This window comes from Carcharodon carcharias, chromosome 16 (assembly GCF_017639515.1).
Source record: "Carcharodon carcharias isolate sCarCar2 chromosome 16, sCarCar2.pri, whole genome shotgun sequence".
Classification (NCBI taxonomy): domain Eukaryota; kingdom Metazoa; phylum Chordata; class Chondrichthyes; order Lamniformes; family Lamnidae; genus Carcharodon; species Carcharodon carcharias.
The window spans coordinates 12,611,472-12,627,377 of record NC_054482.1 but is presented as its reverse complement, the minus strand read 5'-3'; the positions used below and the strand labels follow the sequence as shown (position 1 = coordinate 12,627,377).

Sequence of the window (15,906 nt, the reverse complement as noted above, 5' to 3'; positions counted from 1 at the left end):
CTTTGAGTTGGCGAGGAAATGATATGGCAGTTCCTATCTTGTTTTGTTTTTCATTATATGTGTGTAAGAGCTTTTTCTTTCTTTGGAACAAATTAAAAACAGTTTCAAATGGTTTTATTTTGGGGTGAAATGGAAAATTACATGTCCATTAGATGGAAGGACTCTGATTTGAAATGGAAAATGGCCAGTGCTTATGCTAGTTATCTGTGTACTCCAGGGGATCTCTCATCAGTGATTCTGCACGCAGGGAATATACAGCTTGATGAAATGGATGTTTTGCAGTGGTGAAATTGGACTATATAAAACATAAGTGACAAAGTAACAACCTATTCCAGTTTACTAATCATATAATGAGTCGCAGACATTGTGCTATTAGTTGTTTAGTAGTACTGAACTTGAGTATTGCTGAAAAAAGACATTTTTTTTAAGCTTTTTGTTTTGCACTCATCAGGACAATCAGAAGAATACCAATGTCAGGGGAAGCAACAACTTTATACTGTATGAGAAGAGAGTGCTGATTGGTTGGCAAGAGGACACTGATTGGTAGAGGCATTATCATGGAGAATGCATGAGTTAATGGTGACTTACAGTTAACTGCCAAGCATAGTTTTAAATTTTAAACAAGGTTCTTGACTCTGATTGGTCAAGGCATTTCCCTGAGGAATGAGCCAGCGAATGGCTATCGGTTGTGATTAGCTGAAGCAGGCGCAATGTGGGTACGTGTTCTTTCTGCCTGCAAAAAACAGGGCCCCGTTATTATATGTAGCTCCCAGTACACGCAAATGCACCATATTGTGAGCCTGACTGACAATCTTAAAGTTGGTTGTCAGCGTAATGGAGGATTCCTTCACCTTTGCGAAGAGCACACAAGACTTGCATATCGATAGCAAAGCTGTTTCCATGTGCTCATTTGACATTGCTAGCCTATTCACCAATGTTCCACTTAAGGAAGCCATGGACATTTGTGCTGCAGTGCTATATCATGGGGTAGAATTTTTCATCCCGCAGGTAGGCGCGCGCCCAACCCAAATGTGAGTGAAATAGTGTATGGTGGCATCGGGCGAGCGTCCTGATGTCATCATGCACCCCTACGACTTTTGGTCGATGGGCACATGCGAGAGGCCGCAATATGCCTGCCGACAATTAAGAGGCCTATTAAGGCTCTTAAGTAATTAATTAAGCTGCATTTTTCACTGCCCACTCAACCGTTCGGTTGGCAGGCGGACGAATAGGTCAGGCAGCCTTTGCATTTTTAATGAAATTTCATCCCAAGCAGGATGAGGTTTCCAGTGCTTACTAAAAAAAAAAGTAAACATTTTTTAATGTCCTTTTTCCACATGTCCCTCGTCATGTGACTGAGTTGCATGTGGGGACAGGTTTCTCTCACACGTTAAAAGTTTATTTTTGTATTTAAAATCCATCCGCTCCCTGAGGCGGCTTTGTGCCTTCAGGGAGCTGTCAGTGCGTGATCCCCCCTGCACGTGCACAGCTCAGCACTCACGCTCCTCCTGTCCCCACCCTGGAAGTGCTGAGGCTCCCAGCGCGCATTTCACTTTGGGCTGCCCGTTAACCAGCAGCCAGTGTGAAATCGTGGTTGGAACCTGATCGTGGGCGGCGGTCGGAATCATGGCCGCTCCTGGGCCCTCCCCACCTTGGAAAAATTCTGCCCTTGGTGATCTAGACCCGTCACCATTCTTTGAGCTTATGAACTCAGCAACTCACGCAGTTGAGTTCAGCTTTAATGACATCATGTATGCCCAATTAGATGGTGTTGCCTCTTAGATGGGAACCCCTCGAGGCCCAGCTCTCACAAACATCTTTGTTTGATTTCCTGAGAAACATGCCTTTGATGGAATGACACCTAACCTCCTACCTCTCCTACTATTTCCAATAGGTGGATGCAGCATTTAACAATTTCCCTGCATGTCTTAATAGGCTCCACCCTGCACTCAAATTCACCTTTGCAAAGGAACAGTCAAATGAACTTCCCTTCCTTCACTTACGAGTTGAGAAATCTGCCAGGGAGTTCTCTACCACGGTCTACCACAAGCCTACCTTCACTGGTCAATATACACATTGAGATTCTTACAGTTCCATACACCAAAAGATTGGTCTTATCAGCAACCTCAAATAGGGCCCAAGTCATTTGCACACCATGCAAGCTTGATGCTGAAATAGGGTGCATCAAAGACATTCTGCGGGATGATGACTACCCTGATCAGATCATTTTGCGCTGTATATCAAGCAAGTTCATGAACGGGCCTGAGGCTGTTACTTTCAGCCCTGAAGAGTGCCCAGTTTACCCCAGATTACCCTGGAAGGGCAAGGTATCTCAAAAATTTAAGCAACAAGTGAAGCTAGCTGCTTCACGCTGCTACTATGCAGTAGCAACACAAGTGATATTAGCCACGAACAGGATGCTACCATCAAGCCAAAAAGATGTTCTTGCCTATCACACAAATAAAAATGTGATATATGAATTTCAGTGCCACTGTGATGCTAGGTATGTAGGCCGTATATCCCAAAGACTGGAGGAGCGTATCAAACTGCAAGTCCCAGCCGCTGTTCCAAATAGGCAGTACCCAACCAGCCCGTGCTTGCAAAACTCAAAACACAGTGTCCAACATTAGATTCGATTCCTCGATTGGACAATAGTTGCTAAATAATCCTCAGTAAACATTACGCTGACAGCCAATTTAAGATTATCAATTGGGCTCACAATGTGGTGCATTTGTGTGTACTGGAAGCTACATATATTAATACACAGTGCCGTTACTTGCAGCCAGAAAGAACATGTACACACATTGCGCCTGTTTCAGCTAAACAAAATAAGTAGCCAATCGCTGGGTCATTCCTCAGGGCAATGCCTTGACCAATCAGAGTCAAGCTGCCTGCTCTGAAATTTCAAAGAATGCTTGGCAAATAACTGTCAGTCACCATTAACTGGTGCATTGTCCATGGCACCACCTCTACCAGAGTCCACCAATCAGCACTCTCTTCTCAGACAGCATAAAGTTGTTGCTTCCCCTGACATTGGTATTCTTGTGATTGTCCTGATGAGTGCAAGGTGAACAGCTTTGACAAAATGTCTTTTTTCAGCAATACATTGCGCTATATTTTCTTTATCGAATAGTTCAGGTTGTCTGCATCATTTTATAACGTAAAGATGGTGCAAGGCAAAAAAAGAATGACAATGGTACAAGCAAAGAAAAGATGGGCAAAGAGGAAGTGAGAGTGGCATTGGCAGAATCATTCCCAAAGTTGCAGTTTAACCTCTTCTCCATTCCACCCTATCCCAGCCCTTCCCTTTCATGCATTGTTCCATGCTCCCATTTCCCTGCCTCCAGACATCCATTTTTTTTTAAAACCTGTTATCTCTCTAACTTTTTCCAGTTCTGATGAAGGGACATTGACCTGAAACAGTGGGTTGAATTTTTCCAGCCATCTGGAGATGGGCTAGGAGGTGTGAGGGCCGGTAATATGACGAGGGAAGGTGTCGAGGGGGTGGAGGGGGTGGCGGGGAAGCTCAACATCTTTCAACCTCCAAGGCATGTTGCCAGGTGGGGGGTGGGGGGTGGGGGGGCGAAGTGTCTCCTTAATGGCTGCTCATTGACCATTTGAGGAGCCCACCAGCAGAAATAGTTGTTCCAATAGCTAATTATCTGGCAACCCTCTGATTGGGCTTACAGCTCTGGGAGGCGGGGCGCTATCCTAAATTGGCTCTGCCAGCAAAATGCCAGGGTCCCACTGCCCACTGGCAGGGGTCGGCAACCATTTCTGTCCCAAGTAACAGGGATGGTGATAAAATTCAGCCCATTTACTCTGTTCCTCTCTCTACAGATGCTGCCGGACCGGCAGACTATTTCCAGCAGTTTCTATTTTTATTTCAGATTTCTAGCAGCCGCAGGATTTTGCTTTTGTATTAGAATTAGCACGAAAGCATCCTATTCTGGACCTGTTTTATTCTTAAAGTCGATACAACATTAATTTTTCTTCAAAAATAGTTTGACTTAGTTTCAGTTTTGTAGCTTTACTGGGCAATTCACTGGCGTAAATACTGGGTTAGAAATACAAGACATGAGTGAGAATCCACAATTTCGCTGTCTGGTAAGTGCCTAATCTCAGCCTGGCTGCTTAGCAAATGAGGAAGAGGCATTTTCCTCAATGGAGGAAGGAGGAATCAGACTGCGAATCAATACAAGCTGCAACCTTATGCACCTCCCATTGGCTACCTTGGAGAAGACATACCAGCAATGCATGACGTCCCAGAACACTACCATTCATTTATTTGGAGGGGTGGGAGTGATAGAGTAGGTCCTCTAAAGTTAAATTATAGGAACCTGAGAGATGTCGTAGCACTCAATGAGTTTAGTTACGATGTCTCCTCTCGGTATGATTAAATGGTCTGCTGATATTTACAGTCTAGCTTCACAAATAAAGAAGGGGTGACTTAGACAAGATGTCAAAAGACTCTCTGGCTGTCTTATTAAGTGATTGCAGGAATATTTGACCATCCAAACATTGCCACATCAGTGCAGTGATGGCTTCAACGTAACTGGCCGTGCCTAAAATTGTGCCTCAGAATGTCTACAGCAATGCTGGGTACATGCTCAGATACTACAAATCTGGTCTTATTCAGCCTGACTAAGATTTAACAAGAATTCCAAATATGAGAACACAACCGCGAAAAATTCCACAGCTACTAAGTGATGAAAGTAGCAGGCAATCACGAGGGCCTGCAGGTGGAGGGGGATTTTAGCTGCTAGATGTTTTTCTGTTTCATGTGCTTTAAAGTTCAGTCTCTCACACCTGCATGGAGAAATGCCAGTGGAGGAAGGAATCATATTGTCACTGCTTATTACAGTGACAATGTGGCACCATAAGCAGCCTCAATTAAATTTCCTATACTATGTTAAATGCAAAAATACTGATTTTATTTCATAATAGAATTATACCAGATGCACCAAACATAAAGTGTTGTCCTGACAACTGATTAAAGAAAATATCCCAATCCTGAACCTGCCCATCCTTCCTTGGGAATTTTCCTGTCAGACTCATTTCACAGGATCTCATGGTAAGTATGGATGAGGCCAATTCACCTCCTCTTGTTGTGTTCAGTTGGAAGAATCCACCAGCCTCTTCCAACACTGCATGCAGTTCTCCATTAAATGGCTCAAAAATTTAGCCTCTTCTACCCTCCAAAGATAGGTTGATTGTTCTTTTCGTCAAGCACCACCTCCTAAATTAATCTCAAATTTGCCTTTCATCGAGTTGAAGCTGAACGCTTCTTTCAGGGCACACCTTGAAGTGGACAGGGGTGCTGGTGAGGGCAAGTATTTATTCTAGTAGCTACACACACGTATCCTGCACATTTGCCTTTGTTTCTTGACAATAGAAGCAAATATAAATCTGTGAAGAATGTAGATGAAATTGTTATGAAATAGATAATAAATTTTAAATAAAAGCGGTAAATGTTGAAAATGCACTGATCATAATGCATTCAAAAAGAGACAAAAAGACAAACTTTGTTGTTGCAGATCCTTTGCTAAAACAGAAAGTTCAATTTTTGATGAAGAATTTTACATTCAAAATGTAAACATAAAAATAATAATAATCCTGATCTGCTTTCCAACATTTTCAGGTTTTAGATAAAAACAAAATACTGTGGATGCTGGAAATCTGAAATAAAAATAGAAAACGCTGGAAAAGCTCAACAGGTCTGACAGCATCTGTGGAGAGAGAAACAGAGTTAACGTTTCGAGTCCGGTCTATTAGTCATACGGACTTGAAACGTTAACTCTGTTTTTCTCTCTCTACTGATGCTGTCAGACCTGTTGAGTTTTTCCAGCATTTACTGTTTTCAGGTTTTATTTTAGATTTGGTTTGTCTATTTCGGTTTAGCCAATCTAGTTCTACCATGTTGGTAGTTGCATGATAAAAAATAATGAAGTTGTTGATTCATCATATCAATCTCAGTCAATTGAAGTATATGTTGACATTGTGCAGTAGTGTGAAATAGCTTATAGCCAGCATAGCCAATCAATGGAAATGGACATTAAGCTTGATCAGGACTCCAGTAGTGCTCCTTCCTGCAATACTGCTTAATCCTTGGAAATTTTGTAAAAAGTTATTTTAAGTTTTTTTTTAAAGTTTTAACAGCATCTTTGAAGCTTCTACAGGCTGAAGTGGTTTGTATATCTGACCTGCCCATGGTAAAGAGCCAGAAGACAATAAGCTAATTTAGCATGCGGCATGAAATAAAGGAAAAGTTAAGTAAAAAGCTCCCTTTTTGATTAAGTGACATTTTTAAGTATTTCACTTATTATGTAATAGAACATAGGCTCTGGGAAGTTAAAATGTTTGGCACGAGGAAAAGATGGTTCATACTGTTTGTACTGTCATTTTTTCAATTTAACAATTTGTCAAACCATATAATACATATCTAATCCTAAGAAATTATATCCCAAAGCATTGCACCAATTGTATTGCTGGCTGGCACCTTACCTGGATTCACCTGAGCACTTGCAAGACCAAAGCAAAGTAGCAGCATCAACAGCAGGTGCATAATTGGACAGGAAGTGGTGACCATCTCAGGTGAGCAGATTTTCAGGTCTGAGAAGAGAATCAGAGTTAGTGTTGACCTGAAAATAATGGCATCACCTTGTCTAAACTGTATTTTGCCTGTGTAAATTCACCTTATTTATATAGCATGCCTGGAATCTCATTAGCCTCACTTTTATATATTTTTCTGAGATTATAAACAGCTGTAAAACCTCACCTACACTGAAGAAATTATTGCAAAATATGTACCAAGTCTTTACATTGCACTCCACAGCCATGGTTAATCATCTTACCACTGCAACATCTTCAATAGGACAGGAGCAACGTGATATTCATAATCTGAATGTGGAATATGCCACAATTACTTAAAAATATCAGCCATTAATAAAGAATTCATTTTTTTAAAAAAATGAACATCATATTTACTGTTTGTTTCTTCTTATGTCTAGGCAACATTTCACGTTAATTGTAGTTTTTATTAGGACAATGAGTACCAGGCACAGAAAGAAAGGACTGGCATTTATATAGTGCCTTTCGCAACCTTGGCATATCCCAAAGCACTTTGCAATGTAGGGAAACACAGTAGCCAATCTGTTTTAGTCATAAGGAATAATATTGGCCGAGACATCAGGAAAACTCTCCTGCTCTTTTTCAAATTGTGCCATGAAATGTTTTACATCCACCTGCATGTGGGCAGATTTAACATCACATCCAAATTAAAGCATCGCTGGCAGTGCAGCCACTGAGCCACAGCTAACAATGAGACAAATAGGTTACATTGCTTTAGTTCACATGGATAGTTTATTGTGGTAGAATTATGACTGGGGCAAGACTACGTCACACCGGTGTACAGTTTAATTTTCTTGACCTTATGCAACTTCCTATGCCTGCGTGTTACGAAATACAGAAAAATCAAACTTTTCCCAAGTCAACTTTTAAAATCAATAAAACATTTAATTGTTCTAGGGATACTTCTTTATAACAGCAATAACTGCCAGTACTTGGCTCGTTAATGTACTAGTAACTTCCTATATTTTGTTGTAAACATTTACGTGTTGCATTTAGTCATTTATATACTTTTAAAAACAAACTGAAAAGCATTTCTGCAGTAATTTTCATACAAAATTTTCAACTATTCTCAGTTTTATTTCCAGTTACAGATCCCAAACTTTAAAACATTACTGACAGTGTTGTGTGTTTGCAGCTGACCTGTGCATTAGCCTCAAAAGCAAAAATACAATACTCATCATCACTGTGTGATTTATTCCGCATGGAGTTTGCAGGTTTTAAACAAAGCAACTGGGATGAAGTCCCAGAGAACTGGAACAGGCCTTTTAACCAGTCTGCCATGGCACTCAGCTGCCCCTGTGGCTGTTTTCTGAGCTGCGTCCAGGGTTAGAGGGCCCACCTTTATCCTGCGCCTGTCCCCACCTGAATGAAAACCCTGTTGTTCAGGGCACTTTTTCCCCGAGGTGGGAATCGAGCTATGTGCCTCTAAAGAAGCCATTCAATGGCATTACCATCGCTGAATCCCCCACGTTCAACATCCTGGGGGTTACCATGGACCAGAAACTGAACCAGCCATATAAATACCATAGCTACAAGAGCAGGTCAGAGGCTAGAAATTCTATGGCCAGTGACTCACCTCCTGACTCCCCAGAACCTGCCCACCATTTACAAGGCGCAAGTCAGGAGTGGGATGGAATACTCTACGCTTGCCTGGATGAGTGCAACTCCCACAACACTCATGAAGCTCAGCATCATCCAGAACAAAGCAGCCCGCTTGATTGGCAGCACCTTAGACATTCACTCCCTCCACCACCGACGCACAGTGGCAGCAGTGTGTACCATCAACAAGATGCACTGCAGCAACTCACTAAGGCTCCCTTGACAGTACCTTCCAAACACGTGACCTCTACCACCTAGAAGAACAAGGGCAGTAGATGCTTGGGAACACCACCACCTGCAAGTTCCCCTCCAAGCCACACACCAGCCTGACTTGGAACTATATCGCTGTACTCTTACTGTTGTTGGGTCAAAGTCCTGGAACTCCCGCCCTAACAGCACTGTGAGTGTTCTACACCACATGGACTGCAGTGGTTCAAACAGGCGGAGCGCCATCACCTTCTCAAGGACACACACCTCCCATGAACAAATAATAATAAAAAAGAGGCCAGCTTCTCAAACCAAGCAGGTGTGGATGGAAACCACCAAGGAACCAAGCAGCAGAGGTGTCGTCACTCCAATGAGACACAGTGTACCAAAACGGTCAAGGGCCTCAGTGCAGGATGAGAGAGTGAGTGGAATAACACTTTCAGGTGCTAGGCCTCACACTCTGACTCTCCCGTACATTATTCATCAGGACCGCACACCTTGCAGCTTCACTCATTCCTGTCTCTCCAGCCACATCACATTCCCAACTGAGCAACCAACACTCACTCCACCCTAAGTCTATTACCCTCTCCCACCAATGCCTCACGGTCACTTTCCACAAATATTGCCTTCCCCTCCTCTCCATTTCTAATACTCATCCCTCTCAGTTGCCTCTCCTTGAAGATAAAGAGAGCACACAACTTTAGAAGAGGCAGAGACGCAGGGGGTGGTCTTCCAGCGACAGGCACCTTTACGGCCCTTGGCAATGTGTGCCCACCTGGCTAATTGGGAAGGAGCCTCCTTGTTCCAGGAGGTTTCAGATGGCAGCAGCGACCTGTCATGTGAGCGTGAGCTTCCTGCTGTCCTTGAGAGATCTCACCTCACTGCAATCCCTCAGATCCCAGAGCAGGACTTCCTGATAGGAGTGACAAACCCAGGTATCATCTCCCTTCCTGTCATTGGTGCAGCCACAGGAATCAATGTCCAGTTCAGCCATTCTGATCCCTGCCAAGGTCCCTTTAATTAGAAATCCTTCCTTTGACAGATTCGGTGCATCATCCTGAACCCCCGTCTCTGATTGATTGTGAAACCTAGAAGTGGAATGCTAATGCCGTGACACAGTTACGGAGCCACCACAAAGCCCACTGCAGATCCTACCCGCTACAGGTCCCACTATTAAATTCGGGACTATTTCAATCTGCCCGCTCTCCCATTTTACACAGTCGCACGCAAATTAAAAATGCTCTGTTGTTGTGAGGGTGAATAAAGCAGTAAATGCTATTCCGAATCGGTCCAGTGTCCCTAATGCAACGCCCATGGATCAATGTACTCCAGTCGCACTGGTGCTACTCCACCCCATAGAGCAAAGCACCTCCTTGGCTACAAGACATTGGCCAGAAGTTTTAGCTTGGTGAGTGGACATGCACCCGACCTGACCAAGTGTGAAATGACGCGCAATGATGTCACCCGAGCGTGTCGATGTCAACGTGCAGTCGTGCAACAGTCGGTGGGCGTGCGCCGGAACCAGCAGCCCACCCGCTGACAATTAAAAGGCCTGTTAAGGCCACTAGATAATCAATTGTGCTGAATTTTTCACTGCCCGCTCAACCTAATGGTTGACGGGCAAGCCAAAAGGCCAAGCGGCCTTTGCATTTTTTGGGAAATCTCATCCACGGGCGGGATGAGGTTTCCAAAATCAAATACAAATGAAATAACTTTAATTTTTAATTAAAAACATGTCCCCGCTCATGTGACAGCTCCGTGCCTCGGGGAGATTGTTCAGCGCTCCTTCGCGTGCTAGGCCGGCTCGCCTTCCTTCCCCTGCCCACACGGGCGGCGCTCAGCGCTGCCGCTCGCGTATCACGCTGGGTGGGCCTTAATTGGCCTGCCTGCGTAAATTCACAGTGCGCTGCCGATCGCGGCCGGTGGTCGGCTTCCTGACCGCTCCGGCTGATCCTGCATGCCAAGGGCAAAATCCTGTCCATTGTCTGTCGTTAACAAAATTCCCTCATTGTCGTTCTCACATCTGTTACTCCAGTTCAATGCCTGAAATGTTAGTGAAAAGAAGTTTCAACAGTTACTGTAACAGAGTTTAGGGAAAGGTTGCAATTCCATCCTGCTCCCCAATCACATATGATCCTGCAATACCCAGAGAGGAAGTGACTAAAATAAAAAAATTCCACAGCCTTCCGAATTCCAAATGCTTTGTTTTCTTTTGATACATGCAATAGAAAAATACTAAAAAGAAAACCAGAGAATCTCATAATGTACAGGCTAGAAAATTATAGTAATTGTGTATATTGATATAGTCAAGGCATTTGATAATGACAAGATACTGAGAAGTCTTTTTTTAAATAGTGGTGGGATACAGACAATTCAGGATAATGGGAGCTGTGTCCACTGCAACATTTGATACAGTTCTAATGTTTCCTATGTTGCAGCGACAGAAATCCACATCACTGCTCTCCTCTTCATCTTATAATTTGTGCCTCATTCCACCACCACCCCCCCCCCCCCCCCCCCCCACCCCATCGATAGTATTTATTCAGCTTGCATAAATCTGATTTAAGTCACAGTCATAGAAATTGAAGGCACACAGGGAGGACATTCAGCTGTCTGTGACCATGGCGACCGAGATAGCCAGCTTAATCTCACTTTCCAGCTCTTGATCCGTAGCCTTGTAGGTTGCAACACTTCAAGTGCAAATTCAAGTGTTTTTTTTTAAATCTTAAGAGGGTTTTTGTCTCTAGCATCCTTTCAGGCAGTGAGTTCCAGACCTCCAGCACTCTCCAAGCGAAATTTTTCTTCTCAACTCTTTATTAATGCTCTGCCAATTACTTAAGTCATTCCCCTCTGGTTATTTTTTAATGGAAATAACTCCTTCCTATCCACTCTATAGGTCCCTCATAATTTCCAACACCTCAATTAAATCTCCCCTGAGCCTCCTCTGTTCTACATAAAACAATCCCACTCTCTCCAACCTTTCCTCATGGCTAAAATTCTCCATTCTTGGCAACATCCTTGTAAATCTCCTCAGTGTTCTCTCTAATGCAATCACACCCTTCCTGTAATGTGGTGACCAGAACTGGATGCAGTGCACTAGCTATGGTCTAACTAGTGTTTTACATACTTCTAGCATAACCTCCCTAACTCTGCAAGTCTATATCTTGGCTAATAAAGGAAAGTATTTGTGTGCCTTTTTAAACCACATTATCTACTTTCTCTGCTACCTTCAGGAATCTGTGGATGTGCACTCCATGATACCTTTGTTTCTCTACATTTCTCAGTATCTTACTTTTATTGTGTATTCCCTTGTTTGCCCTCTCTCATGCATTACCTAAGTGCAAGTTCTTGGAAGGATCCCTTAAAGAAAGGTAGATAACTTAACTTATTAGCCAGAGCTTTTATATTAACTATATCCTGTGGTCTTATGTGAGGTTCTACCATCACTTCTCCCTAACGCCCCTCATCGCTTCCCTATATCTTATAATGAGACCCTCTGCAGTGGAGAATGGTCTGGGGATTAGATGAATTGTCGGTGTCTTATTTCATGAAGTTTAATTTGTTGATAATTTCAGTTAAAGGAAATCATGGGGGTCTGTTAGGCTTTGTCAAGTAGCTGACCTTACTATTCCTAACTTTCCAGTTCAGCTGTGATTTGCTGAACCTAGTAGATAGATAGATGACCTCTGAAGTTGTCTGAAGTCTTGTCAAGATGCCATGTGCTTGCAAACGTACATGATTGTCTGTTCAACACACTCACTGGTACAAACTTAGATGAATTCCTCCAAGATATTATGCAGCTCCATTTCACTTTGCCAACTGCCTTCCTAGTGTACCAGCGTACTTGGCAGTCCGAATGCAGAGCGTGCTCCTGCTTATCGGAGTCTTGCCTAGGGAGCAGGCAAACCACGGAATGAAGATTCCCATTGGAAAAGGGATTTTTTTTTAATTTGTTTATGTTTCAATTTTTTAAACATTACAACCAAAACAAAAACAATGATGCAAAAAAGAAAAATATAATGAGAACAGTGCATAAATTAATAAAATCTGGAATATGTAGTATGTGCGCTAAGCTCATACAGATGCATCAAACAGAGTAAAGGACTTCAGTGAAAGTAGAAATGAGGAACTAAGAAGGACACAACCAACCAAAATAAAACAGTTAAAATTAGGTAAACAAATTAAGGCAGCCAGGTTAAAGCATAATCAAAATTAAGGGATAAATAAATATAACCCAGCAAAAGCCCATCATAGACTCATAGAACATTGCACAAGAAAACTATTTGGTCCTTAAAATCTGCCAGTCTTGTTCTCCACAAGACGTCTAGTCTAATTCCTCTCTCTGAATGGTTTTCTCCTTTCATGTGTTTATTAACTTTGCTTTAACTGTGGCTTGTGACAGACCAAGAATTCCACATTCTAACTACTTAAATGCACAAAGATTTTTTTCTAAACTTCGCCGTCAATTCTTTTTATGATTACTTTACATTTGTGACCTTTTGTTAGAGTCTTGTCAATCATTGGAGAATCTTGGGGGAGATGGAGGCATAATGGTAATTCCACTGGACTAGTACTCCAGAGACCCACGCTAATATTCCAGGGACAGGGGTTCAAAACCTACCACAGCAGCTGGTGGAATTTGAATTCAATTAATAAGCTGGAATGAAATAGCTAGCCTCAGTAATGGTGACCATTGTCATAAAAAACCCATCTGGTTCACTAATGCTCTTTAGGAAAGGAAATCTGCCGTCCTTACCTGGCCTGGCCTACATGTGACTCCAGACCCACAGTATCATGGTGGACTCTTAATTACTCTCTGCAACAGCCACTCAGTTCAAGGGCAATTAGGGATGGGCAACAAAAACTGGCCTCCCATGAAAGAATAAACAAAATAAAAAACTCTTCAGCCTCTTGAAGGCCTTCATCAGGTTGTTGCTTAACTCCTCACCTTGCTCTTTAAACTGTAACCTTTCATTCCTGGTAACCTCCTAATCTACACTGTACCTTTACATTATTAAAGCAATGCTCCTATAATTGTATGTCCAAAACTACAACTGTGTTTTTGCCATGGAGTCATAAGGTCATGGGTTCAGGTCCCACTCCAGAGACTGAATGCATAATCCAGACTGGTACTTCAGTGCAGTACTAAATGAATGCTTTACTGTTTGAGGTGCCTGACTTTTGGATGAGATGTTAAGCTGTGTTCCCGTCCGCATTCCTGTTTGATGAATGAAGAAGGTCTCATGACAGCTTTCGAAAGAAAGCAGGGGAGCTATTGCTGGGGTCCTGGGCAATATTTACTCCTCACCCAACACCAATAAAAACAGATTATCTGACCACGGTAGCCACTGTTGTAATGTAGAGGAACATGAGAGCCAATTTGGACATAGGAAGGTCCCACAAAAGTAGCAACATAATACTGACCATATAATTTGCTTTTGGTGATTTTGGTTGTCGATTAAATATTGCCCAGGGCCCCTAGGAGAACTCCCCTGCTCTTCTTTGAAAGGTGGCCTTTTAAGTCCACCTTTGAGGGCAGACACATCTTGATTTAACATCTTATCCATCATGCGGTACCACAGAAAGACCATGCGATTTGACTGAACATCTTCCTTACATCCAGGATGACACTATCAAAACAATGATTCCCATGAATGATATTCCACTTGATTGGGTTAAATCAGGGTGATGATAAACTGTTCAGGCAGGTTCAGGTGAGAATTCGCGCAAAAAAAATTACAGGTCACAATTTAGCAAGAACATGGGTCCAAGCACAACATAAAGGGTCTTTACCCTTAAGGAAGGAGAGCTGGAAATAATTCTTTGAGTGCCCACATTGAGGCCACATTCAGTATTGTGCTAGTATTGGTCAGCAGTGTGGCTGGTTTCTTACAGATCTTTATTGGTGGCCCAGCCACATGTATTGACAACAGTTATGGCAAGAATTGATATATACATTTGATCCTTACACTTTCTATGATTAGGTACTGATCCTAAGTAAATGCTCTAGAGCTTAAACAAATAAGTAAGAAATATTCCAATTCCTGAACAACTCTGGGTTAGCATGGAGCTGTAAAGTCTACTTCTGAGGGAATGCAATAGAAATTCCAGGGAATGTCATAGCAAACATGACAGAAAAATTAAAATCTAGAATTGCTCCAGTTTAACACTTTTAACATTAATATATGAAGATCATTAAATTCAAACAGAAAATCACTGTTTCATTCTTCATAAAGACATATATTTATGTTTACAATATTAGAAGAACAAATCAAAAATCGCCGATTGCAGTGGATTTGACTTGTATTGAAGTGCATGGGTTAGTTGAGTTCACCTAGTGTTACTTCACAGATTACCATGATCTTCAGGAGCTTGACTGACCACTTCATGGAATTGGGAAGAATTTCCTCAAATTTCTGAAACTTTGAATGTTTTGGCAACCCCTCGCTTCCTAGACTCAGTACCGCCTGTGGTTGCCAAGGATAGGGTAAAAATTTGCATTATCTAATGGATGCCCCCTAACCTGTCCAATGGATTGGGAAGATATTACAGGATTTCTTCCTGCTCTTTTAGTATGCTCAGATACATGCCAATGTGTTTATTGATGGTTGTGATATGATCACTGCAGGAATATGGCTCATCTGCACTGGCAAAATGAATGGCATCATTAAGATGTTTCTTCTACTGTTTTTTTTTCTTCAGGTAGCCAAAGATTAATTTGCCACTAATCCATAATCAGAAGTTAAGGCATCGACTTGGTAAAATATAAAGCCAAATGAGAAGGATGGTAGGTGTGCGTGTGTGCTGAATGGAGCCAGGACAGGATAAGGAGGCAATCTCCAGAGCAGATGAGGCCAGATGGAGATGTGAGGGTGTATGAGAGTGAGTGATGATGTCCCTTGAGCTGGCAGTGAGTGAGATGCCAGTGAATGTGATGAACGAGTTGAGATTGATGAGATGGTTGACTTACCCTGGTGGTGCGGATGAGATCATTCATCCGTTTTCTGCACTGGATGACCGACCTCTTCTTTGCAGCGTTGGCACTGACCACCACTGCCACTGCCTCCCAAGCCAGAGTGGTGAGACTGATGGGTCTCCTGCAGCCAGAGCAGGGGATAGGGGACTTCGCGGTGTTCCAAGGACATGTCACTGAATCGGCGGGACTGCACTCTTCCTGGCTTTTTGGGCCATGTCTTCACCGGAGCAGTCCTGGGCTGCATGCATCTAGAAATGTCCATGTGGCTGCAGTTTAAATATGGTGCCTGGCGTGAGGGAACGGCGAGGTAATGATGTGGCCTGCAAATTAGAGGCCTGCACCAGCAATCCAGTATGTCTCCTGTGATTGCATAATTTATGAGGTGGGAAGGGAAAGATATGGCACAAAAATCCGTCATTGTGGCCGGCGGTTAAAGAACTTTTTTCATGCCCGCTACCGCACTTAGTGCAAATCTGGGACAATTCCTCCTTGTC

General features: G+C 42.7%; 1 protein-coding gene across 2 annotated transcripts in view; it reads right to left on the bottom strand.

The window, feature by feature from the left end:
• ddr2a (discoidin domain receptor tyrosine kinase 2a) overlaps positions 1-15,906 on the bottom strand; it is a 174,823-nt gene that overhangs the window by 71,349 nt on the left and 87,568 nt on the right. For both annotated transcript variants that reach the window (XM_041208395.1, XM_041208396.1), the window contains one exon: positions 6,505-6,612. In XM_041208395.1, the coding sequence (XP_041064329.1) occupies positions 6,505-6,589 (85 nt within the window). In that variant the 5' untranslated portion in view covers positions 6,590-6,612. The remainder of the gene's footprint in view (positions 1-6,504; positions 6,613-15,906) is intronic.